General features: G+C 44.3%; 1 protein-coding gene across 1 annotated transcript; it reads left to right on the top strand.

Annotated features, from left to right (window-relative positions):
• The first annotated feature begins 4,849 nt into the window (after nt 1–4,849).
• LOC128695131 (trypsin-1) lies at nt 4,850–9,662 on the top strand. The gene is made up of 3 exons (XM_053785563.2): nt 4,850–5,011; nt 5,825–6,048; nt 9,032–9,662. Exons 1-3 carry the CDS (start codon nt 4,888–4,890, stop codon nt 9,563–9,565), a joined length of 882 nt encoding a protein of 293 aa, XP_053641538.1. The 5' UTR covers nt 4,850–4,887; the 3' UTR covers nt 9,566–9,662.
• Nucleotides 9,663–14,882: the final 5,220 nt, after the last annotated feature.

The following is a 14,882-nucleotide window of genomic DNA, read 5'->3' as shown; positions in this document are numbered from 1 at the left end:
GCCACTGGATGGGTATGAGGTGACTACCAACCACAGGATAAGTATGGGGTGACTACCAACCACACGATGGGTATGGGGTGACTACTGCCCACAGGATGAGTATGGGGTGACTACGACTCGCAGGATGGTTATGGGGTGACTACCACCCACAGGATAGGTGTGGTGTGACTACCACACACATTATGGGTATGGGGTGACTACCGCCCACAGCATGGAGATGGGGTGACTACCGCCCACAGGATGGGTATGGGGTGACTACCACCCACAGGATGGGTATGGGGTGGCTACCACCCACAGGATGGGTATGGGGTGGCTACCACCCACAGGATGGGTATGGGGTGACTACCACCCACAGGATGGGTATGGGGTGACTACCACCCACAGGATGGGTATGGGGTGACTACCACCCACAGGATGGGTATGGGGTGACTACCACCCACAGGATGGGTATGGGGTGACTACCACCCACAGGATGGGTATGGGGTGACTACCGCCCACAGGATGGGTATGGGGTGACTACCACCCACAGGATGGGTATGGGGTGACTACCACCCACAGGATGGGTATGGGGTGACTACCGCCCACAGGATGGGTATGGGGTGACTACCACCCACAGGATGGGTATGGGGTGGCTACCACCCACAGGATGGGTATGGGGTGACTACCACCCACAGGATGGGTATGGGGTGACTACCACCCACAGGATGGGTATGGGGTGACTACCACCCACAGGATGGGTATGGGGTGACTACCACCCACAGGATGGGTATGGGGTGACTACCGCCCACAGGATGGGTATGGGGTGACTACCACCCACAGGATGGGTATGGGGTGACTACCGCCCACAGGATGGGTATGGGGTGACTACCACCCACAGGATGGGTATGGGGTGACTACCACCCACAGGATGGGTATGGGGTGACTACCACCCACAGGATGGGTATGGGGTGACTACCACCCACAGGATGGGTATGGGGTGCATAATAAAGATAAACTAAATTATTTTGTTATAGATTCCACGCCATATATATTTAAGACTAAATAATGGGAATATGGTTATTTATTTATTATTATTATTATTATTATTATTATTATTATTATTATTATTATTATTATTATTATTATTATTATTATTTTTATTATTATTATTATTATTATTATTATTATTATTATTATTATTATTATTATTATTTTTATTATTATTATTATTATTATTATTATTATTATTATTATTATTATTATTATTATTATTATTGGGAGTATCTGGGGTGAATGGTAGGCAACCGGTTTTGATCCTTGGAAAGGGAAGCTAGGTCCAATTCCTTGAATCAAGAGCCGGGTTGCAAGGCAAGCATCATGATACAGTTCTCTAACCATGTGTTGGAAGTCACAGCACTATCACCATCTACTCACAGCAGACGAGCTAAAAATCTGTTATATATATCATTTTAATAGATATATTTAGATATACGTATATAAGCAGAATGAAAGACATTGATACACATGATGCCTTCTACCCACTCACCAGGTGCCTGTCAATCCCAAAACTTACCTACTTTCTGAGATGCTCCCCAGCCTTCAGCAATCCAAAACTCAAGGAATATGACTCTCTCCTAAAGACCATGCTAGAGAGTGTACTAAATCTTTCCCTTGAAGATGGACAGTGGTTGCAAGCCTCACTTCCGGTCAGGCTTGGAGGACTAGGAGTACGCAGATCCTCCCAGATTGCTCTACCAGCTTTCCTATCCTCTTCCATAGCATCAAGCGAGTTGATAAGACAAATTCTTCCTGATAACCTTAGTGACTCAGCAGGAATACAGGACCCTAGCTATGCCAGTGCCATCACTGAATGGGAGACTCTTGCTGTTCCAGCACCAAACCCTAGTGCAGCACTGGCTCACAGACAAGCTGGGATGGCCCAATCGCTGGAAAGGTGCTTGTCAACATGCTCAGGGCTGCAACATGAAATAGGGAGACTGCCCGTCTCCAGGCTGTGTGCGCACTTCACTCCGGGGACTTCCTCCAAACAGTTCCCATATCGGCAATGGGAACGCGACTTGACCCTAAGACCCTCCATATTGCGGTGTCTCTGCGCCTTGCTGCCCCAATTCACACAGAATATATGTGTATTTGCGGTGAAGCGCAAGCAAACCAATTTGGCCTACATGGTCTTAACTGTTCCAAAACCAAGGGCTGGCATGCAAGACACAATGAGGTCAACGACATCATTAAGAGAACCCTTGCTACAGCTGGATGCCCAGCCGAGAGGGAGCCCCGATCACTAGCAGCCAACAACACCCACAACCCAGCAATCCACCCCGACAGGATCACCATCTATCCTTGGAAGAATGGCAAGCTCTTAGCATGGGACTATACCTGTGTGTCCACACTGGCTGACACCTACATCCATCACAGTGTTGGGCGACAGGTAGGAGCTGCTGACCACAGGGAGAAGTACAAGATCAGCAAGTACAGGGACATAAGCCAACAGTATCAATTTGTCCCAGTGGGATCAGAGACCTTGGGATCATGGGGAAAAAATGCCACACATTTCCTTAAAGAATTGGGTTCCAGACTCATCGACACCACCAGGGACCCAAGGGCAGCCACTTTCATGTTCCAGCGCCTCAGCATAGCCATCCAGAGGGAATGCTTGCTGCATACTTGGCTCACGTCCGGCTTCGGAGGAGCTGGAGGAAATTCATGATCTTTAATACATTATACCATTGTATTCATGTTTGTATTTTTCTGCACATGTATTCTGTTTATCAATAAATGTTCACATAGAATATAAAATATATAGGGGGTGGTAGGAGAAGAAAATATTCAAACAGCTCCGGGGAGAACCTTGAGTTTTCCCTGAGGTACGTTTATTGTCTTCTCTGAGGATGAGGGTCCCCATTCCAGCTATAGAGGTGGTACCTCCCTATATATTTATATATATGTATGTATATATATATATATATATATATATATATATATATATATATATATATATATATATATATATATATATATATATATATATATATATATATATATATATATATATATATATATATATATATATATAGATATATATATATATATATATATATATATATATATATATATATATATATATATATATATATGTCGTGCCGAATAGGCAGAATTTGCGATCTTGGCTTAAATAGCAACGTTCATCTTGCCATATAGGACAAGTGAAAATTTGTGTATGCAATAATTTCGCCAAAATCATTCTGGACCTAACGAAAAAAATATATTTCGTTGTGTTTGTTTAGTATTAAATTATTGTAAACAAATCTAAAATATATTTAGTTGGGTTAGGCTAAAATAAATTGTTCTTATTATAACAAGGTTAGGTAAGTTTTTTAAGATTCTTTTGGTGCAAAATTAAAAAATTTTACATTAACATTAATGAAAAAAATGTATCTTCAAACGTATAAGAGAAAATTTTAGAAAGGACTTAATTTTAAATGAGTTCTTGCTAATTTACCAGTTTTACATATTCGGCACGACATGTATATATATATATATATATATATATATATATATATATATATATATATATATATATATATATATATATATATATATATATATATATACATATATATTTTTATATATATATATTTATATATATATATATATACATATATATTTCTAAATATATATATATATATATATATATATATATATATATATATATATATATATATATATATATATAAATATATATATATATATATATATATATATATATATATATATATATATATAGATACATATATATATATATATATATATATATATATATATATATATATATATATATATATATATATATACATATACATATATATATGTATGTATATATATATATATATATATATATATATATATATATATATACAAAACAACCACTCTGAAAAAACAGAGAAATCCCAAGCGCTTTCGTGACTACTCACATTATACTAGTTCCTTGATAATGTGAGTAGTCACGAAAGCGCTTGGAATTTCTCTATTCTTTCAGAGTGGTTGTTTTGCATATTCTGAAATCACCTGTTTACTGTGATCTTATTGCATATATATATATATATATATATATATATATATATATATATATATATATATATATATATATATATATATATATATATATATATATATATATATATATATATATATATATATATATATATATATATATATATATATATATATATATATATATATATATATATATATATATATATATATATATATATATATATATATGGATGCATTTGCCACCTGTCTGTGGGTAGTTAACTTGGTGTTACTAGGAGGAAAAATCCTCTATTTTAACGCGCTTTTTCAAGGGAGGTGTCGCACGAGGGAAGACGCCTTGATGCCCATGACGAACTCTTGTTCTAAGAAACTGGACTTATCCTTCTTCCCTTCTTTGGATCGAACCTGAATGCCGCCCTTTTCCCAAGCGTTGTATCACCCCTACGGGTTTATAGAGTTTTCCACATGTATACAAGAACAATAATAAGAATAAGAATAAGAATAATTCTGGGCGGTTATGGCTCAGATAGAAGAGTGGTCGTACACGAGAGGCTGTGGGAAGCATCTCCCAGCATTGTGATTTCCACCGAGCAAGCTGGCATCATTCCCAGCTGTGATAATACATGCTGTGGTGCCAAATTAACGACAAATTCCAACTGCAGACTCTAAATCGAATTTTCTTTACATCAACACAAAGGAATTAAATACTTAAACGCAACTCGGAGCTGTCATACCATAGATGCGTCACTGTAACCAAAGCAAATGAACCCGATATAATAGGAACGACAAAGGTATTGAAGCTGCATTAAGACGGTCAAAGGTGTGCCAGATGCCATGAGAGGTATGCCTGGCCAGGTATATGAGCGTGCACAGGCTGCAAAATTCTCACACACGTACACAAACATCACACTTATCATGAAGACTCTGGTGATCTGCCTCCTACTGGTCGGAGCACTAGGTGAGTGGCTGTATAAGAGTGCTACTGTGCACAGGGACACGGGACATATATACAGGGAGTAAAGTGCAAAGGTTTGCAACAAGACTAGTCCCAGAGCTAAGGGGTATGTCCTACGAGGAGAGGTTAAGAGAAATCGACCTGACGACACTGGAGGACAGGAGAGACAGGGAGGACATGATAACGACATATAAAATACTGAGAGGAATTGACAAAGTGGACAGAGACAGAATGTTCGAAAGATGGGACACAGTTGGAAGTTGAAGACTCAGATGAATCACAGGAATGTTAGGAAGTATTTCTTCAGCCACAGAGTAGTCAGGCAGTGGAATAGTTTGGGAAGCGATGTAGTGGAGGCAGGATCCATACATAGCTTTAAAAAGAGGTATGATAAAGCTCATGGTGCAGGGAGAGTGACCCAGTATTAAGACCAGTAGCGGCCAGTGAAGAGGCCGGGCCAGGAGGCATGAATCGACCCCTGCAACCACAACTAGGTGAGCACAACTAGGTAAGTACAGAGGCGAGTACATCTGTGTATACTCCAGAGGATCTGGTTTAATCCAAATAGTATGATAGTATTCCTGGCTGATGGTGAACAGGTGACATGCAGCCCTAATGACCCCTTCAGCAGTCGATAGGCTTTAAGCCCAATTGGTCAACCCATTTGAATTGTCGTGACGTAATAGCGCCCCGCAAATCATACCTTGAACTTGAATGGTTCGCCGGTACATGTCCCGGCCCGGGTCTTTTCCAGATGGTGATTTGGCGAAATCATACCAAATATACAATATGCTTTTTTTTTTTTTTCATTTCCAGCGGCTCCTTCTCTTCGGTTTCGGTCGCGGCTACCCCGCAAACCGACGGTGGTCGGCGGTACCAACGTCACGCTCGGGGAGCTGCCTTACCAGATCAGTCTTCAGGATATCTCTTTCGGGTTTCCATATCACTTCTGCGGCGCCTCCATAAAGTCTGAGCTGTGGCTGCTGACTGCCGCTCACTGCGTCGATGAAATTGACACCGAGTTACCGGACTACGTTCAGGTCAGCTCATCTTTTATGGTCGTCTCTCAGCTTCATTCCCTTCAGCTGTGTGACCCCGGGGTTTAGCGCTTGGTTTTGATAATAATAATAATAATAATTCTCTTTCGAGGATGGAGTACTGATGTCGGTGAGGAGCTCTCGATGCCAGGAACTGAGCCTATCCTTCCTTGAATAGGATCGAATTTGATTGCCTCCCATTTCCCCCTGGTGCTGCTATGATCCCCAGGGGTTTAGCACTCCCCGTGAATATAGTAAATTGCATTCCTTGGCAGCAATAACCCCTGTTAAGAGCCTTACAGCACTTTGGGAAAAGAAGGTAATCAGGCTGATGTTTTTGCAGCTGTCTTAAGGCACTATTTGTGGGAGAAGAGGTAAAAGGACACATGTGCAACTAGTGCTACATTTTATTGTGGCAACGTTTCGCTCTCCGGGAGTTTTGTTAAGCCGTTACAAACAAGTGTGATTCCTCTTACTTCACTCTCCGTTCTCCTTGACAACAAGTGCCCTTCTGTCTGTATATGATCAATTATATGATGACATCTACATAGATGGCGAGCGTGTCAGTTATACCTAAACGGTTATAACTGACCATAATTCTTAAAGGGGTGGACCGGTAAGCCAGCGGAAGGCCTCAGTCAGATAACCAAAAGCTCCAACGGCGCGTCATCATATGACTAAAACCCGCATCAGGAAATACTTGTCCTGTTTCCTGACGAACCTAACCTAACCTAAGGCTCTGTTATGTTATTTGTGTAGCTTAATTCGTACAGTGAAATTATCTAGAAATTTGAAGGTGTCTTTGTGTGGCTTTTAGAAAGTTATAATTGTTACAAATTTTGTATTTTAATCCATCGTGCCAGTGTCAAAACTCTTTTTTTCAAAATGGAAATATTTAGCCAGGTTGTGGTATTGGTCTTCGGGTAGTAGGAAATTTAATTTAGATTGCTGATTTTTTTCCTACATATTGGACACATTTCATGGTTGCAGTTTCATTTACTATGTACAATAGGTATAACATATGATGTTACTATAATCAGAGATTACTAGGTGTTCGCTTAATGCCTAAAATAATATATAGATACCCACAATACTACAAAGATCCCTTATATACCACCGTCTTCCCACAACCACTCTACAAGACACTGCTTACACCACCCGCTGCTTACACCACCCGCTGCTTACACCATCCGCTGCTTACACCATCCGCTGCTTACACCACCCGCTGCTTACACCACCCGCTGCTTACACCACTACTGCCCAAATCACCACGACCTTCAGTGCCTACAGCTACTGTATGACTCTTTCCAGTTTATCACAGATTTTTTATTCAATACCCACACATACATGCCACAGCTACCCATACATCGATCCGCTTACACGATCTCCACTAAATAGCAAGTGATCAAGACAAGAGTATGATGAAAGCAACGGAGCAATGGTGGATACACTAGCTGAGGTAGCAAGAAGGTCCCACGTCAGCAGGACGAAGCTACTGGTCATGGGGGACTTTAACCACAAGAAGATTGACTGGGAGACCTAGAGCTACACGGAGAACCAGAGATATGGAGTGCTAAGATGCTGGAGGTGGTAATGAAGAGCTTCAGGCACCAACATGTTAGGGATAAAGTCAGAGAAGAGAATAAACCAGCAAGGCTGGACCTTGTATTCACCTTGAGTAGCTCCGACATAGTGGATATTACATTTGAAAGGCTCCTCGGCGCTAGTGATCACATGGACCTGAGTTTCGAATACCTGATGAAATTAACAGTGGAGAGTGAAGCAGTATGGGAAGGTACAAAAGCTAGAGGAGCAGGCAGGAATAACAGGGAAAGCACTAAACTGGATCAAGGCATATACCTGATAGGAAAGAAACAATGAGTGATGGTCTGTGATGAGGTGTCGGAATGGGTGCGTATGACGAGTGGGGTTCCAAAAGGATTAGTCCAAGGGCCAGTGCTGTTTCTTATATACGAGAATGACATGAAAGACGGCGAGAAACTAATGAGAATACAAGTGGGCGAAGACCTGAAAAGATTGCAAATGGATCTGGACAGGCTACAAGCCTGGTCTGAGAAATGGCTTTTGGAGTTTAACCCCACTAAGTGCAAAGTTATAAAGCTTGGGGAAGGCCAAAGAAGACTGCAGGCATAGGGGAGGCAAAGGCTACGAATCTCACTCAACCACCTTGATGTGGATATCATACCGAGGATCTTCCGAGGCAAACATCAACCAAATAACTGCTGCAGAAAATACGTGTGTGGCAAATTTAAGAATAGCTTTTCAACATCTGTACACAGCGTACATCAGGCCCACACTGTAGTATGTAGCACCAGTATGAAACCCACACATGGTCGATCATATCACGAAATTGGAGAAAGTGCAGAGGTTTGCAACAAGACTAGTCCTGGAACTAAAGGATATGTAATATGAGGATAAAAGAACTCAACCTGACGACACAGGAGGACTAGGGAGAATATGATAATGACGTACAAAATACTAAGAGAAACTGACAAGATGAACAGGTACAGAATGCTTCTGAGACAGGAAATAGGAACAAGAGGGCACAGCTGAAAACTCAGACGAGTCATAGGAAAGTTAGGGAGTATTTCTTCAGCCTTAGAGGTGTCTGGAAGTGGAACATTAAAGAGTGAAGTGGTAGAGGCGGGATCCATACATAGCTTTAAGAAGAGTTATAACAGAGCTCTTGAAGCCAGGAGTGAATCTAGTAGCGATCATCGAAAAGGTGGGCCTAGGAACTGTGACTCGACCCCTGCAACCACACATACAGGTGAGTATGACACACACTAACCCCCACCCTCATCACTACTACCACCCTCATCACTACTACCACCCACATCACTACCACCACCCACATCACTACCACCACCCACATCACTGCCCACCTCCCTAAAGTATTCCCACTTACAACAGTATTTTCCATGTTGTGAGGTGTTCGTTTACCTTTCACAATAATATTTTTCAGGCGGTGGCCGGGGATGTGAACCAGGTGATCAACGAAGGGACGGAGCAGGAGTTCATACTCGCTAAAATCATCATCCACGAGGAATATGACGGCTTCACCATAAGCAACGACATTGCACTTCTGGAGTTGTCTAGTCCCTTTCAGTTGAACGATTATGTGCAGCCCATCGAATTGCCTCCCCCCGAACACGTCTCCACAGGAACGTGTGTCGTGTCTGGCTTCGGCGCCACAACGGAAGGGGGAGATCCCTCAGAAATTCTCCAAAAGGTCTCTCTGCCAGTGTGGTCAGACAGCGATTGCAAGAAGGCCTATGAGGGTGAGATCGAAGATGGTATGTTCTGCGCTGGAGTGACGGAAGGTGGTCACGACGCCTGTGGGGGTGACTCTGGAGGTCCTCTAGCCTGTGACGACCTGGGGACCAGGTACCTGGCTGGCCTGGTGTCTTGGGGTTTCGGATGTGGGCGTCCAGATTTCCCCGGCGTATATACTAAGGTCTCGCACTACATTGACTGGATCAACAGCAACTCTGCGTGAGAGGATCTCCATGACTATACTTACGTCCCTCTGTTGCTGAGATAAATTTATAGACGACCTGGCTTAACTATTCTCAATATACATTATGGAAAGTTCATACGCAGTTTTATTTTCCCAGATAAATCCTTTGTCTCTTTAGGAAACTCTGAACGTGTTTGCTAAGATTTTATCCTCTTTCCTGCAACATTGAAAACTCCTGATGTGTTAATTGCAACACGAAAGGCCTAGAGCTATCTTTCAACTCCTCCCGTTGTTTTTGTATAATAATTTATGCTAAGTGCTAAACCCATGTGAGTCATTCAGCACAGGTTTGATTATACTTATATATACGTTAAGTTCATTTACATATAGTTGCCATATATCTTAGTGAACTACTAAGTTAACAAACACAATTTTATATTTTTTTTTTAAATTTGACCGATTGATTGATTTGTTGGACTCCTCCTCCCCCACCCTCAAAAAATGCCACAATCTGGTGTTATGGCGCAAAGTTTAAACATCAACTCATAAGATGTGTTGATGCGCTGATCACTCGTGCTGACGTCATCAGAGTCTGGAAATCTGAAACAACACAACTGCTGGATACTCAAACCCCATTGGTTGGATCTAATGTTTACACTCAGACATCAAATCACCTACAGTGTTGCAAGCCTGGTAGGAAATTGTCCCACTACAGTATGCTCCCTGTGATTGGCAGTAATGGAAGTAACTGCGCAGAGTTTCTACCAATGAAATGGATGCGCGGGGACAGCAACCTTCAGCTTAGCAACCCGTCTTATGGATCGCTGTTCCGAGGGGCACTATGTTTGTTATGTATGTGAGGGAGGAAAGAATTTATTTAGCAAAAGAGGAAAGAAATATATCTATCTGTTCTGGAATCGGAGGAGAGAAATTCTGGCGAACTGTAATGAGAAAGGAGGGAATCTGACAGTGAGGTAGATAAGATAATGTTGGTTGCCTATACTGAAGAGGACGGGAATCCCGGCAGCCTTTATTTATTGTGAAGGCCTGCAGTGTTAAATAAAGAATAGAGATTCCAGTGGCCTGTAGTGTGGGAGAGAAGATTCTGGCGGCCTGTAGTGTGGGAGAAGAGATTCTGGGGACCTGTAGTGTGGGAGAGAATATCCTGGTGGCCTGTATTGTGGGAGAGTAGATCCTGGCAGCCTGTATTGGGAGAGAGGAGACTCTGGCGGTCTGTAGTGTGGGAGAAGAGATCCTGGTGGCCTGTAGAATGGGAGAGGTGATTCTGGCGGTCTGTAGTGTGGGAGAGGAGATCCTGGCGGCCTCTAGTTTGGGAGAGGAGATTCTAACGTCCTGTAGTGTGGGAGAGGAGATCCTGGCGTCCTGTAGTTTGGGAGAGGAGATCCAGGCGGACTGTATTGTGGGTTAGGATATCCTGGCGGCCTCTAGTGTGGGAGAGAAGACGATGGCGGCCTGTAGTGTGGGAGAGGATATCCTGGCGGCCTGTAATGTGGGAGAGAGGAGATACTGGCGGCCTGAACTGTGGGAGAGGAGATCCTGCCGGCCTGAATTGTGGGAGAGGAGATCCTGGCTCCCTGAATTGTGAGAGAGGAGATCCGGGCGGTTTGTAGTTTGGGAGAGGAGATCCCGGCGGCCTGTAGTGTGGGAGAGTAGATCCTGGCAACCTGTATGTGGGAGAGGAGATTCTGGTGGCCTGTAGTGTGGGAGAGTAGATCCTGGCGACCTGTATTGTGGGAGAGGAGATCCTGGCGGTTTGTATTGTTGGAAAGGAGATCCTGGCGGCCTGTATTATGGGAGAGGATATCCTGGTGGCCTGTATTGTGGGAGAGGAAACCTTGGCGACCTCTAATGTGGGAGAGAGGAGATACCGGCGGCCTGTAGTGTGGGAGAGGAAATCTTGGTGGCCTGTAATGTGGGAGAGAAGAGATACTGGCGGCCTGTATTGTGGGAGAGGAGATCCTGCTGGCCTGTATTGTGGAAGAGGATATCTTGGCGGCCTGTAATGTGGGAGAGAGGAGATACTGGCGGCCTGTATTGTTAGAGAGATCCTGGTGGCCTGTATTGTGGGAGAGGATATCTTGGCGGCCTGTAATGTAGGAGACAGAAGATACTGGCGGCCTGTATTGTTGGAGAGGAGATCCTGGTGGCCTGTATTGTGGGAGAGGAAATCTTGACGGCCTGTAATGTGGGAGAGGAGATTCTGGCGGCCTGTATTTTGAGAGATTAGATCCTGGCGGCCTGTATTGTGGAAGAGGATATCCTTGCTTTCTGTAGTGTGGAAGAGGGGATTCTGGCGGCCTATAGTGTGGGAGAGGAGATGTTGGCGTCCTGTAGTGTGGGAGAGGAAATCTTGGTGGCCTGTGTTGTGTGCGAGGAGATCCTGGCAGCCTGTAGTGTGGAAGAAGAGATCTTGGCGGCCTGTGATGTGGGAGAGATGATACTGGCAGCCTGTAGTGTGGGAGAGGAGATCTTGGCGGCATGTGTTGTGTGTGAGGAGATCCTGGCTGCCTGTAGTGTGGGAGAGGAGAGTAATCCTGGCTGCTTTTGTGTAAGTTATTAAGGGCCCTAGGAGCCTGTAGTGTTGAGATATCATAATAGTTTGAGGTGTTATTGTGCGCCCTGTAATGTGCAGGACAACGACCAAGACTGTGAGTAATGTGCAGGACAACGACCAAGACTGTGAGTAATGTGCAGGACAACGACCAAGACTGTGAGTAATGTGCAGGACAACGACCAAGACTGTGAGTAATGTGCAGGACAACGACCAAGACTGTGAGTAATGTGCAGGACAACGACCCAGGCTGTGAGTAATGTGCAGGACAACGACCAAGACTGTGAGTAATGTGCAGGACAACGACCAAGACTGTGAGTAATGTGCAAGACAACGACCAAGACTGTGAGTAATGTGCAGGACAACGACCAAGACTGTGAGTAATGTGCAGGACAACGACCAAGACTGTGAGTAATGTGCAGGACAACGACCAAGACTGTGAGTAATGTGCAGGACAACGACCAAGACTGTGAGTAATGTGCAGGACAACGACAAAGACTGTGAGTAATGTGCAGGACAACGACCAAGACTGTGAGTAATGTGCAGGACAACGACCAAGACTGTGAGTAATGTGCAGGACAACGACCAAGACTGTGAGTAATGTGCAGGACAACGACCAAGACTGTGAGTAATGTGCAAGACAACGACCAAGACTGTGAGTAATGTGCAGGACAACGACCAAGACTGTGAGTAATGTGCAGGACAACGACCAAGACTGTGAGTAATGTGCAGGACAACGACCAAGACTGTGAGTAATGTGCAGGACAACGACCAAGACTGTGAGTAATGTGCAGGACAACGACCCAGACTGTGAGTAATGTGCAGGACAACGACCCAGACTGTGAGTAATGTGCAAGACAACGACCAAGACTGTGAGTAATGTGCAGGACAACGACCAAGACTGTGAGTAATGTGCAGGACAACGACCCAGGCTGTGAGTAATGTGCAGGACAACGACCCAGACTGAGTAATGTGCAGGACAACGACCAAGACTGTGAGTAATGTGCAGGATAACGACCAAGACTGTGAGTAATGTGCAGGACAACGACCAAGACTGTAAGTAATGTGCAGGACAACGACCAAGACTGTGAGTAATGTGCAGGACAACGACCAAGACTGTGAGTAATGTGCAGGACAACGACCAAGACTGTGAGTAATGTGCAAGACAACGACCAACACTGTGAGTAATGTGCAGGACAACGACCAAGACTGTGAGTAATGTGCAGGACAACGACCAAGACTGTGAGTAATGTGCAGGACAACGACCAAGACTGTGAGTAATGTGCAAGACAACGACCAAGACTGTGAGTAATGTGCAGGACAACGACCAAGACTGTGAGTAATGTGCAGGACAACGACCAAGACTGTGAGTAATGTGCAGGACAACGACCAAGACTGTGAGTAATGTGCAAGACAACGACCAACACTGTGAGTAATGTGCAGGACAACGACCAAGACTGTGAGTAATGTGCAGGACAACGACCAAGACTGTGAGTAATGTGCAGGACAACGACCAAGACTGTGAGTAATGTGCAGGACAACGACCAAGACTGTGAGTAATGTGCAAGACAACGACCAACACTGTGAGTAATGTGCAGGACAACGACCAAGACTGTGAGTAATGTGCAGGACAACGACCAAGACTGTGAGTAATGTGCAGGACAACGACCAAGACTGTGAGTAATGTGCAGGACAACGACCAAGACTGTGAGTAATGTGCAGGACAACGACCAAGACTGTGAGTAATGTGCAGGACAACGACCAAGACTGTGAGTAATGTGCAGGACAACGACCAAGACTGTGGGTAATGTGCAGGACAACGACCAAGACTGTGAGTAATGTGCAAGACAACGACCAAGACAGTGAGTAATGTGCAGGACAACGACCAAGACTGTGAGTAATGTGCAGGACAACGACCAAGACTGTGAGTAATGTGCAGGACAACGACCAAGACTGTGAGTAATGTGCAGGACAACGACCAAGACTGTGAGTAATGTGCAGGACAACGACCAAGACAGTGAGTAATGTGCAGGACAACGACCAAGACTGTGAGTAATGTGCAAAACAACGACCAAGACTGTGAGTAATGTGCAGGACAACGACCAAGACTGTGGGTAGTGTGCAGGACAACGACCCAGGCTGTGAGTAATGTGCAGGACAACGACCAAGACTGTGAGTAATGTGCAAGACAACGTCCAAGACTGTGAGTAATGTGCAGGACAACGACCAAGACTGTGAGTAATGTGCAGGACAACGACCAAGACTGTGAGTAATGTGCAGGACAACGACCCAGACTGTGAGTAATGTGCAGGACAACGACCAAGACTGTGAGTAATGTGCAGGACAACGACCCAGGCTGTGAGTAATGTGCAGGACAACGACCCAGACTGAGTAATGTGCAGGATAACGACCAAGACTGTGAGTAATGTGCAGGACAACGACCAAGACTGTGAGTAATGTGCAGGACAACGACCCAGGCTGTGAGTAATGTGCAGGACAACGACCCAGACTGAGTAATGTGCAGGACAACGACCCAGACTGTGAGTAATGTGCAGGACAACGACCCAGACTGTGAGTAATGTGCAGGACAACGACCCAGGCTGTGAGTAATGTGCAGGACAACGACCCAGACTGAGTAATGTGCAGGACAACGACCCAGACTGTGAGTAATGTGCAGGACAACGACCCAGGCTGTGAGTAATGTGCAGGACAACGACCCAGGCTGTGAGTAATGTGCAGAACAACGACCCAGGCTGTGAGTAATGTGCAGGACAACGACCCAGG

Source organism: Cherax quadricarinatus, chromosome 35, assembly GCF_038502225.1.
Source record: "Cherax quadricarinatus isolate ZL_2023a chromosome 35, ASM3850222v1, whole genome shotgun sequence".
In the NCBI taxonomy this organism is placed as follows: domain Eukaryota; kingdom Metazoa; phylum Arthropoda; class Malacostraca; order Decapoda; family Parastacidae; genus Cherax; species Cherax quadricarinatus.
Note: the sequence above shows the minus strand (reverse complement) of the source record. Positions and strands in the feature narration are given on the sequence as shown.

What these genes read in the sequence shown, in the direction of transcription:
- LOC128695131 (XM_053785563.2), top strand. Translation starts at nt 4,888, where the DNA reads ATGAGAGGTATGCCTGGCCAGGTATATGAGCGTGCACAGGCTGCAAAA. An exon ending in CCTACTGGTCGGAGCACTAG is followed by an intron (nt 5,012 to 5,824) that starts GTGAGTGGCTGT and finishes TTTCATTTCCAG; the next exon opens with CGGCTCCTTCTCTTCGGTTT. An exon ending in AGTTACCGGACTACGTTCAG is followed by an intron (nt 6,049 to 9,031) that starts GTCAGCTCATCT and finishes AATATTTTTCAG; the next exon opens with GCGGTGGCCGGGGATGTGAA.